Here is a 12,895-nt window from a genome sequence, read left to right on the forward strand (position 1 = left end):
GTTTTTTCTTTCTTCTTATTGCTAAGGAACTTCTTTCCGAAAGCACAGACTGCAGCATTGTATTGTTTCGCTCCTGAATTTAAATATGATATGGCCTATTCTCGTGGCTCGGCTGAAAATCTTTCAACAGCGTAACTGTGCTTGATAGAGTGGCGAATATGAGCTTTAGAAAGATGCCTGCCTTAAGTACCGGTTAAATGTGAAATATATGATCTGAGAAGTTGAGGTGCAGATTTCTGTGAAGTGATAGGGTAGAATATTATCTCCATATCCACGATGTGGGGTATGTGGGGTCAGAACGTCTGTACCCTTGTAGACATTCTGTGGGAGGCGCTATTTGTGTCTGTCGGCAGGGGACATGCCTTAAGGGAGCGCGCGAAATCAATCTGTAACAGTACCATCGAATTATTATCATTGTCTGGTAACTAATCCCGCTTTTATTCAGCTCCATAAGAAAACAGCTTTTTATATCCAGGCCTATATGTCAGAGCGTGTAGACAGAAGAGGTTAATTCTACGCGGCTAAGGTTCCTCCAGTGGCACAACGTTGGCCAAAGTCGAAAATCAGCCTGAAACTCGACACTTGAAATGTCAGTTTAAAAAAATGTTCATATCGTCGGGCTGTCGGCAGACAAAAGGTAGCTGCTCAGGTAAATATACACAGGTATTTCAGGGGTCAGAGGCTGCTAATAGCTTCACCCCACTGATGGCATATGAATTACCAAATCATGAGCGATGAGCATGTCAAGTTACGCCATTCTTTATGGTCAGCTTGGAAAATCCTCCAGCAGTATATCTCAGCCTGGCATCTCACAGGTCTACTCCAGATATTGTCGTTGATAATTGATAGGCGTCTTGACTAAAGGCCAGGCAGTTTGTTGTACATTATATATTGTTATGTACCACACAATACACTGACTGGCATTGTCACCTCATGTAAACCCAGGTGGGCTTTATTGTTCTGGAAAATTCTAACTATGACATGAAAATGATGAATTCTTGACAACGCCTAATAAACATTTCAAACCGTTGAATTTATGATGGTAAAATATTCATAGCTTTTTTGTTTGTTTATTTTTTTATTTTTTAAATTTTTTTTTTGATTGTAATGAACACCTTTTTTTACCACCTCGCTTGCTGGTTGAGGTTTTTCAAAAGTGTATTAAGTTGAAGCTATTGTCAAACCTTAATACCCGTTTCTCCTAACACATGCATTCATGCAGCTTATTACTTCATACATGTGTTCATCTAAACCCTCTTTTACAAAAAATATGTAAATCAGCTTTTCTCTTCATAAATTTATTTACCCTAAGGGATTAACGTAACCTGGACATGGCCATTTCTTAAATATGTTTAATGTGAAATTAAATTAACTGCAAAATTTTGTGAAAGTAGTACCTGTTTAAAAAAAAGTCTAGCAAGTTTTGTAGAAGATCTGTTTAATTTTTGCAGATTAATTTGCCATCATTTCTATTAACTGCACATTTGTATTGTTACTAAAAAAAATGCACATAAATGGATGTTGCCATACTTATTGTCCTGATTGTATGAGTTTTATTGGTCTGTCTAGAAAAGTGTTTTCAAGCTTTATTTGGTAGGTAGAATGGCAGCCTTCTGGAAAAATGTTTCAGTAACAAAAATGTTTCAGTAACAAAAATATTATTATTTTGTGTGTAAAAATGCCATGTTTTTGAAAGAATTGGGTATTATTTGGTTTTCTGATTCTGAACATTTACATGCAGCCTGTTACCACCATCTTAACAGATAGGTAGGTGTAGAGACTTGTAATTTGCTCTTTGGTTCAGCCATATTAGTAAGTACGTCAGTTGTGTACACAGCACATTTTACACCTGAGACCTCCGAATACATTGTTGCTAAATGTCAGCTAATTCACAGTCCGCTGCTGTCACAGGCTTGTCAGATGTGGTTAAATAGCCAAACATTTGTCTGGACTGCTGTTCCCACAGCCCTCTATTGTGTGGGGAGGTAGAGTTTTGTTTGTCTGCCTGCTTTACATACCTCACCCCCGGAAGAAGTCATGATTCGTGCTTGAACCTGAGGTAGGTCTGACCTGGTTATCCCTGCCTCATATTTTGCATCAACCTTACTACCAGGGACTTTTTTCAGTCCCTAGATATTGACAAAATTACTGTTTCTGCCATGTTGCTCGTCTAATCATATTGACAGTGAACTCTGTGCTTATTTCAAATGTAAGGAAATACGTTTGGTCATGGTGGTAGATAAAAAACTCTGATTGAATGCTATTAAACCATGAATGTCAACACGTCGCTGGATGGTTCAGCGCTATTCAACTGGTCATGTTCGAAGAAAATTGGGACAGGAAAAGTATCTATGTCCAATAGGGAAGTAGAGTTTCCCAGGACGAGCAGAAACACTGAAACTGTGAATGGCAGCTAGACCCCCCATATTGTACAGCTAGTACCACTGTCAAAAAATCTGACAAAAGGACATTACATGACCTTGTGTGCCTTCATAGTGACCTTCTAACCTAAGGGTGAAGGTCGTGTGTACACAGAGCTGATTTCAATTTAAAGTTGCCATTCATTAGGTCACATTATCAACTCATATACCAATAATACAACAGATGTGTGTAATAAATTCTGCTGAACTCAGCAGGTGTTTTACCTAAACCTCCCGTAACATACGTAACTTTTGCGGTTTTGACATAAATCCTGTCAGTTTCAAGTCATCATGGAACACAAGTGTGATCTGACGGGTCGTTCATTTCCTGGATACAGTGTACAGGTGTACATGTAGGTCGGATGGCACTTAAGAATTGAACATGCAAGATATCAGTTTAGATTTGATATTGCATCCATTTATAAAGCATACACTGTACATGTGCATCTCTGCTTAATCCCCCCCCCCCCGCCCCCACCTCTTCCTCCCGACACAAAAAGTAATAAATAGCCAATTAAACTGACATGTACACCTTGTCACATATCTAAGGCGTAAAGATACTTTCGTAAGTTTCTGTGGCTCAGATGCATGAGGTTCAATCTTAGCCTCAGATAGAAAATGTAACACATCTTCACTGTTGTGACCTAATGAGCTATCTGATGGAACATAGAGGGCCATCTATAGGTGATCTCATATCACTGACTCATCACCAATATGGCATACACTTTCAATTCATGCTAAAATCTATGTCAAATAGTATGGTATAATGGTATATTGCATTTGCCAAAAAATCAGTTGTTTCTTTTAGACTCGTAAGTTTCCTGCCAATCATTCAGTCAGTGTGTGTTTAGTGTGTACATATATGTACAATGGTACATGGACCTTTGTATGTGTTTAATGTGTACATATATGTACATTGATACATGGACCTTTGTATGTGTTTAATGTGTACTATATGCTCAATGGTACACAAACCTTTGTATGTGTTTAAAGTGTACGTATATGTACAGTGGTACACAAACCTGTGTATGTGTTTAAAGTGTACGTATATGTACAATGGTACACAAATCTTTGTATGTGTTTAGTGTGTACATATATGTACAATGTTACGTGAACATTTGTATGTGTTTAATGTGTACATATATGTACAATGGTACATGGACCTTTGTATGTGTTTAAAGTGTACATATATGTACAATGTTACATGAACCTTTGTATGTTTTTAATGTGTACATATATGCACAATGGTACATGAACCTGTGTATGTGTTTATTGTGTACATATATGTACATCAGTACATGGAGATTTTAATCCATTCTTTGCTATCCTAACCTAACTCATTCCAGTCTTGTCAACCTAATGTTTGTGATTGCAGGAGGTAAGTGTTTGGGGCTCTAAATGGTACCATCAGGACATTAGCCTCAATTAAACACCCATCAGTGGACCCATTAGATCTCTGGCTTTGTCACACAAATAACAGCGTTAAGTAGAAACGACACATCTCAGAGGAGCATCTAATGTCCTCAACATAGATCTTCTCACCATCAATTTGTCATCCAGGTGTATTACCTATACCGGGTACCTGCTTTGTGTTTTAGTCAATTACCTGGATATATTGTACAGGAAGAGCATCTTGACAGCATGTGATCAGCACTCAGGTCTTTCAACAAACACAAGTGGAATTAAAAGCTCATAACAATTAGAGCTCTTAACAAATTGGCTCAGCACTTAAAAGGACTCTTGCTGTAAAGGCTTCAACACCTGTCAGGAATTCTCCTCTTCTATTAAAAGATGATTTAAATACACCAAGTCATTGGTGAATACTGATACTGTAGTTTTGACAGCAGAGTGGTAATGTATGCCCACAAATGAACTAATGAGGGGAAAAAAAGCATTCATGAGATATTTTAGGTCTCTGGTTATTTTAGTGAAATGCTTTGCTTTTTTTCTTTTCTAAATTCCCTGATTAGAATACCCTTACAACAGCATAACTAGCCTATGCAGATTCATGGATGAGTGGAAAGGGCAATCTCCCAGACGTGACCAGTAATACTTTGTAACCAGATTAAAAAGATAGTCTCTGAAGGATTTTCAGGATATACCTAGTTGTTACCTTCCTTAATTAATACTGCTTTCAATGGTGTATAATTGGTAATTTGTAACTTTCACAAGTATGTGTTTACCTGTTAATTTTAGTAAAACTTGTATTAGTCACAACGCAGTAGTGTACTGTTCTTGTAAATATTAGAAAAATACATGGTCCATAAATGTGGTTTTAACGTCTGCATGGTTATGAGTTTGCTGAGCCAGGCTTCATCCCAATGAATGGTAGCTACCATTGTACAAGTTGTACAATATTCTTATATATCACGTAAAACACCAATGAAATAAATAGATGATTGTGTTGTTACAAATATGATGAATTTACACCATTGAAAGCAGTATTAATTAAGGAAGGTAACAACTAGGCATATCCTGAAAATCCTTCAGAGACTATCTTTTTAATCTGGTTACAAAGTATTACTGGTCACGTCTGGGAGATTCTCTTTCCACTCATCCATGAATCTGCATAAGCTAGTTATGCTGTGGTCAGGGTATTCTAATCAGGGAATTGGCCTCGTTCAGATGCACCCTAGCCCCTGTGACCACAAGCACACTGGGATGGATAGGGAATAGCCTGATTAATAGGGCCCTCTGGTCAGCCGAATGATAAATGACCAGCACATAGCAGTGACCAGGCATATTGCTGGGCCTCTCTGACCAGTCAACTGGAGAAGGGCACATGATCTCATGTTCTGAGAGCTTTGAGCCCTGACAAAGATATATTAGAGGGCAAACTTTTCCCAGCTTGATATTTGTGACTCACCAATAGCCATGTCACTCCAACACCAAGTGAGGGGGAATTGCAATCTTGAATCCATTAAGTTAAAGAGTTGGGAACCTTATCTAAGGATACTCTTGGAAGAAATCCACCCACAAGTCCCGGTAGATATAACAAGATATAATAATGTGTTAGGAAACACTGGTAGCATTCTACCATTCCATGTCCCTGTTGGGTTATGTCCAATGTTTGATGTGAGCAGATCTCACCTAGCTAATGGTGCAATTGCATTAGCCTTTATCATGACTCGGTCAGTATCCGGTTCCGTCTGGCTGCATCACATTAGTCTGTTAAATATCAATATTTTATACCAAATTCATTGGACATGTGGATTTTATTTGATTTAATCATGGAGCGTTGACACCCAAGAAAATAGATTACAATCCAGGCTGGTATGAATTTCTGCTCAGTTTTTCTTCAATGTCACAAAGATTTTAGTCTCTCCAATTCCAAAAAAAAAACTGTCGATGGAACTAATAACAAACCCGTAGTGCGAAGAAGTTGGCAGTAGAGACAGGAATTTATTAGGTATTCTTTTCAGTCACAACATAATTGAGACTGAAGATTTTTCTGTGGAAAATGTGGAAAATGACTGGAATCCTGATAATTAATAGACAACTGAATTCAAATTGATATGAGCGTTTTCATCACCAGCTGTTAAAACTTTCGCTCATTAGTTGAAAGATGCAGCTGCAGGTTAGTCATTTGGATGTTTGCATTAATTGAGAAGTGCACGAAGTTGTGCTTTTGAGCCTTAATACCATGACTGTGTGAAGCTCTCCCCCACCGCGCTCTCCATCCCCCATTAAATCTGTAATATTATAATTATTAAAGGTCATTTGTCTGACATCCTTCTTGATTTGAAAGAAAATTGTTTTTGACGGCTGTATGTTTGTAAAAAACGATGCACAGGTGCATGGAGTTGTGCAATTTTCCTGGTGAGCGGGTTAATGGGGGAAGTGAAGGTCAGGAGTTGGGTGAACTGGCTGTGAACCTCATGGCGTTGTTCTGTCTGTCAGTATACAATGGGATCATTTAGAAAACAGTACCAGGGTGTGGTAACTAGATCATCATCCCTCTCCTGCCAAACTCCTCTCCTTTCTCCAAACATCATGTCAAAACTGACTTATGGCAGTCTCCCTGGCAGAGGTGTCAAATAGCTTGCCATTGTCAATGTCTACTGTCTGCAGTATTGTAAACTGTTGACATGAAGAGATGAATGGTAAATGGGTAGGAGATCACAGTACTTAGCACTACACATTCTACATGATAAACTGCCAGGGGTTATCCTAAACACCCTACAGTCTTCTAATGCCTGCTGTTTTTCCCTCCCAGTTAAAACACCAAAAAATTCTTTAGTCTGGAAAGAGGATGGCTTCACAAGCCCTCGCTGTTTTTTCTCCCCCAGCAATTTAGACATCATTGGCCACTTTGAGACGTCGTCTGCTGCAAGGGGCACGCTTTTACGTGAAAATAATGGCACCAAGAAAAAAGCCTACCATTTTTCCTTGTCCTATTAACTTCTCCTTTCATGACGCAAATTGGTTCCACTGCTGGTGGTAGTTGCTGTGTGCAAGAACTTCTGCCACAGTTACTTAGGCGCCACAACAAATACATATATTCAGGTATTTATAATGCGTTCTTACAGTAGGTCTTTGCTGTTCGCCATTCTTTTTCAGATGTACAAAAGTATGTACAGAGTGTTTGAAGTTACACACTATTCTTGATATAAAAGTGAAATATTTTTTCCGTTTGGGAATAACCCGCCCTGATGTCATATTCAGTAAGGTGGTAGTATATTGTTGTTGCTGAAGCTACGTTTAATTCTCAACTTGTGTGTGCAGGAAAACCTGTAATATTAAAAAGAGAACTACGGGAATGTTCCTTGTTCCGTTGGTCACATGGTACTCTGTTAAGTTATTTAATCAGTCTGGAAAAAGGTGCATATAGTATCCATGGTATGTCATGAATGTCTACTGTAAATGATTTTAACCTCTGGAGAAGGTCAATCATTTCCTCTTGGCATCCAGATTTCCTCCAACTATATTCCCTCTGGTGGCATCCTGATATGAGTGAAAATTTTTTGTGTACAGTGTGAAACACCAAACAAACTTCTGGAAACAGTGAGATTTACAACTTCAACTTTGAGCAAGTTAGTAGGCCTGGAGAAAGTTGGAGCGCCAGAGTAATTAGTGCGTGTTCAGTAGGCAGCTAACGTATGTCCTGACTTAAGGCTGCAGTGAGGGCTTGTCGTTTTTGCTCAGCAGGGGTCATAGATAATCATGAGGTTGTGCCACCAACCTCCACACCCATTAAACACGCGCACAAAAAGTTCTGTCATGTTGAAATCATTTTTTGTTGACATTTCTCTACATTTGAGCTGTCAAAAGTTACGTACTATGGGAGACTTTAGGACAAGCTGCACAAGACATTGCAGTGCTACCTGTACTACATGTACACCAATAATTGCCACACAAGAAAGGAAAGAACAAGAGTTCATTGCTTTGAATTGCTTTGTTACAGGCAGGAAGGGGGTTTGCGAGTTCCCAGTTTTCCCCTGGAACCTCTGATATTAGAGGGACAAACAGAGTTGCAGTAGCTAGCCTGAGGCCTGTCTCCTCTCCCACAGGCTATCAAGCCAAAGCTGAATACTAAGTGGCATTTGATTGGACACTGATTTATGGGGTGTCTGTGTGCAGCCAGCTGCCAGGTGGTGGACAGTTTAACTTTTAACATTATGCAAGATGTTGACCCGGTTACTGCCAGCAGTGACCCGATTATGGCTCCAGGTGACCTCTGATTGGTCGAGACTGGAGACGAAAACCAATAGCTGAACCCCTGTGAATCCCAGTGATTTATTGGTCAAGCCCAAAGAGCAGGATACCAGTGCCCACAGTGCTGCCCTGCCCACAACCCCACAACCTTACCCTAGCGCTAATGTCTGCATTCACTATTCTCTGGAGTATCTGATGAAAACTCCGATAAAATAAACAAATAAATAAATCAAACTGGTGTGTCCATATGTTTAGGCCAACATATCCTACAAGGTGAATGTCCCAGGACAAACAAAAGTATGATTTATTTATTTAGATACATATTCAAGCCCTTAAGATAAGCATGTTAATATTTTGTACATATAACTACATGTCAACAGACATGGAACATGGCTCATGTAGGTAATTCACAGTGTTTACTTTTGCTCTATACATTTACAGTATAATTTGTCCTTTGATCACTTAGTTTATGGGTAGTAGTATGCAAGGAATAGTGCTTATGAGAAGGTGTTTTGAAGTGTTGTTCAGTTGTGACATGTATTATCCTCAGATTGAAACACTTCCTGGTGGTGTCTTTAAATTCTTCTTTATATGACTAATCAAGGAGATGCTTAGCTTGTTGAAGACGCTGGAAAGTACATGTAGGAAAGACATCCTGCATGACGTGAAACTCTCATGTTCACATGTCCAAGTGGAGGTAGAGTACTGGGGAAAACTGGGGTAGCCTGGGGGAAGAAAGGATACAAACATTCATGTACTCGATTCCACAGGGTATGTCCTCTTCAGCACACCACATATAGCCTCCTTGGGGCTTTTTACTTTGACAGCACTCCAGTTCTTCTCATCACTCCTGTGAACCAAAGGTTTCTAAACAGATTGCCAATATGTCACAAATAATACTTTCAAAATGACCAAATGTTTTCAGATTTCTAAATTTAGAAAGGTTCTTTCAGGTTTCCCTTGAACTCGTTCAGGCCTCCTAAAACACTAATGCCCTTTCATGTTTCCCCTACAGACTCTTTTTTTTTTTTTTTTTTTTCTTTTCTCAACAGAGCAAAATTCCTGGTCCCGCCCCGCAAACCCGTTTTCCCAAGGGCTTTTTCCCCATTGACTTGAGGTTTTCATTCTAGATTTCCCCCAGGGTCTTTCAGGTTTTTGATTTAATTAACACTTAACATGGCTGCTTTTTGACTTGAACAGCTTGAAGTATGGTGTTACTTGTAAATCCCGTACAGCAAAATGTAAACTGACTGTCAAGGCTAAACTAGAGATTATATTTGTACACCTGGATGTGATGTGATGAATTCACAGTAGCTTTGTCAACATTGGTTTCTACCTGTACATGTAGAGCCTCATTTCATAACACTCTCTAGATTGGACTGGAAAACAAGGTCTGGATTATATTGCCATTAGGCATCATGACTTTTGGGGAAAAAAAAAAAACATGATTTACAACACTGTAGGCTTGATTTACAGACCTGGGGTACAGGTACTAAAATGTAAGCTTAAGTGACTGCAGTCCCAGCTAATCTGGTGATCTGACTGATTTTTCCACTGTAATTGTCATCAGCTGTTAAGACAAGCAGTTTGATAGTCAGGCGCAGACTCTTTACTTCACATTAAACAGCTTATGTATAATTTGGTCATTTATTCAGAAAGTCGATCAGTTATTGAGAAAAAAACAGGAAGGACTCATTTGAACTGGCTACTGTGGATTTTTTTTCTTTTTGAATTTTGTTTGTTGTGAAATTACACAGATTTCTTTTGTAAAAAAAATAAGCCTGTTTTACAGAGAATAACCATGCTTTTAGGCTCAAGTTTTTAAAGTCTGTGCTTTATCCAACTGTACTGATATTAATCATACATTTTTCCTTCATTTTTAGGTGACTACTTTCATTCAAAAGTGTGGATTTTCATGCTATGGATTGAAAATTGCTAAGAATTAACTTTAGAGTCCTTTGATTTCTCATACAAATTTGGAGCAGATAAACATCTTGGTGTAACATTAGATTTGTTCAGTAAAACAACACATAGTTGCCACAAGTAATTATATTGTGGTTTGTTACCACATACATACATGTTTAAATTTGCCCTGTTTGATTCCTCAAACATGTACACATGTCTCAAAATCTATATATTGAGATGATGTTCACTAATAAATATGTAGACTGATAAATCAACAATATACTTATATAATAATGGTATCTCTGTTGGTACCAGGGTGATTGTATTAATATGTTATGAGTTGTTTTAGTTTGCTGGTTGGTTATTTAGTTATTTATCATTCTATCAGTAATTAGAGTTTTAGAGTTGAAGTACAGAGTATGTACTAAAACTACAGACAGACTTCCTGTGGTAAAGGAAGTACCTCATATGCAGGTCTAATTTAAACTGGCAAGATGGGTAGAGGCAGCCATGGAAATCTGACCCCCTGTTATCACCCAGGGGCCAGAGGTTAAGCTTGTTAATTAAGTTAAGGGGTAGAGTAGGGCCCCATTCTGCCCGGCCTCTCCCCTCCGCCTTCCCTCTCACCACTCACACAGCACCCCCAGACGGATAACAGTCAGTTTTATCACCAATTTCCTCTCCTGGTCTCTAATAGGCCATGTCGACAATGTGACCAGGGTTGTTTAACATACAACTTTTTTTGTCTCCATAACAAATTAGCAAAGTCTGTGTTCTCTCAACTTCTATTCCCTTTGACTCGTAAGGCTAATTTAATGATCACAAGCCCATTGTTGGCATTCTAAACACTTAAGCTGTTTACTTTGTAGAAACTGCTTGAAATTAAATTGGACAAGGTGAATTCATTCAGGGTTAGCGGAAGAATTTTTCCCTTGTCTTGTTTTCATTTCAGGGCAATCAGTATTGTTCATTTTAGCAGCTGGGTTAGGTACCCAGCAATATGAGGTCTGAAGAGTTTTTTTGGTTTAGTTTACTCATTGTCTACAAACCTTGATATGCTCAGCCAAAATAAACTTTAGCAGTTGAGACAGTGCACACAAAGTTTTTTGGTTTAATAAGGTGCACAAACTCAACTGATCTTGTGTCCAGGAGGCGTGCTAAACTAGGTGCCTGCAATGCAATCAAGGGGAGGTAATTGACCATACACCATTCGTGAATACTTTACAGTGTGTTATCTCCCCTGCATGAAATCTGTCACAGTGCAATTTGTATTTAATAATCTAAATTCTTTTGTATGCCTTTAATGTTCCAGAAAGCCTGGAGGCTTGTCAGATTCGTCCTTATCCATTTTGAAGTAAGTATCTAAGTATACAATTTAATAACTTTTATATTTAGTCGTTGAGTTTAATTTGAGGGTCTGCACATGGCAGACGCTGCTTAATTTGTGCCTTACACATTAGACAGTTGATCATACCAAAAATTGATTGTATTGGCTAAGAATGGAAATAGATTATTATTAGTATTATAACTTGCTAGTATTTTGTAGTATCTTGTTTCCCAAATTGTGTTATCTTAGAATGTCAAGAAGTAACTTAATTTCCCCAATCATAAAGGGTGGGACACTGATTTGCTTGTGTAGGTAATGCTAAATATGCTTTGTACGTCTTAAATAAACATAAGTAAAAAATAAAATCACAGAAGTACGAATGGAATATATCACAAATTAAATTTCGTTTCAGGAATCTTTCATCATTTGACACATTTATCTATTTATTAAGTAGAGGTTAATCTGGAATTTAACCAACATCTACAACCCTGCGGGTAAATTTGGATGCATTTCTATTGTAGGTTCTTTGTTGGGACTTCAGAGTTATCTCCCACTTCACCTCATGCACAACCAAGGGAGAGAACCCGGACTTGCTCCATACCGTCCCGTTATATACAGATGCCACAGTCAGCAGAGAGGGCGTGGTCCAGGCTGAGGGAAGGGCCTAAACACAGGCTGTGTAGACATGATCACAGCTGTGCTCATTATGTTATCAAGGTACATATACTATGTATTCCTATGTGGTGAGATTGAGTCCAGCTCATGCTGAATTTCTCTCCGGTCACTGTAAGGGAAGGTCTGTTCGCAATCTGTGGATGGTCAAGAGTTTCATCTTGGCTTCCTCTGCTTTCTTCCTACTATAAAGCTGGCCACCATCATATAAGCGAAATATTCTTGACTATGGCGTTAGACACCAATGAAATAAATTAGTAAATGTAAGTAATATTAATGTACATCCCCATTTTGTAAAACGGGTAAACTGGGCAACCGAGGGGGTTAGCAAAGGTCCAGGCCTTCAACCAATGCAGTCTCTGTGAGTTCAAGTCATACAAGTGAAATATTCTTGGGTAAAACAGATGAATCTGTGACTGCCAGGCCTTCTTTGGCTTGGTGGGAGAATGCAGTGTTTCTAACCAGTCCAATCAGCCCCAGACTGATGAGGTTGTGTCGTTCAGTCCAGTCCTGACTGCTTTGTCTCTGACTTTAAATCTTCAATCTCTGGCTGTACATGGGAAGGCCTATCAGCAACCTGCGGATAGTCGTGGGTTTCCCCCTTGCTCCGCCCGGTTTCCTCCCACCATAATTTTGGTCGCAGTGGTTTAACTGAAATATTCTTAAGTACGACATAATACACCAATTAAATAAATAAGTAAATAAATCAGGGGATTTGTCAGGTACACGGCAAAGAGGGGCGGTTTACATCAGGCACTCAAACACCTGATGGCCATCCTAAGCAAGGGAAAAGCCTTGAGTACAATGTTAAACACCTAGTAAATTTCTTAGATATACAATAGACATTTCTTTTCAAAGTTACATTACTCTATGACTTTTTGAGACAAGAAAACGTGATTTGATGAGAAAGTTTATT

The 12,895-nt window shown here is 38.8% G+C and overlaps 1 protein-coding gene across 1 annotated transcript in view; it reads left to right on the top strand.

Annotated features, from left to right (window-relative positions):
- The window catches only part of LOC135461241 (transmembrane protein 135-like), a 40,472-nt gene that overhangs the window by 23,765 nt on the left and 3,812 nt on the right, over positions 1-12,895 (top strand). The window contains exons 2-3 of the mRNA XM_064738244.1: positions 11,293-11,334; positions 11,829-12,024. Coding sequence (XP_064594314.1) covers positions 11,926-12,024 — 99 coding nt within the window. The 5' untranslated portion in view covers positions 11,293-11,334; positions 11,829-11,925. The remainder of the gene's footprint in view (positions 1-11,292; positions 11,335-11,828; positions 12,025-12,895) is intronic.

The sequence above is a fragment of the Liolophura sinensis genome, chromosome 1 (genome assembly GCF_032854445.1).
Source record: "Liolophura sinensis isolate JHLJ2023 chromosome 1, CUHK_Ljap_v2, whole genome shotgun sequence".
In the NCBI taxonomy this organism is placed as follows: domain Eukaryota; kingdom Metazoa; phylum Mollusca; class Polyplacophora; order Chitonida; family Chitonidae; genus Liolophura; species Liolophura sinensis.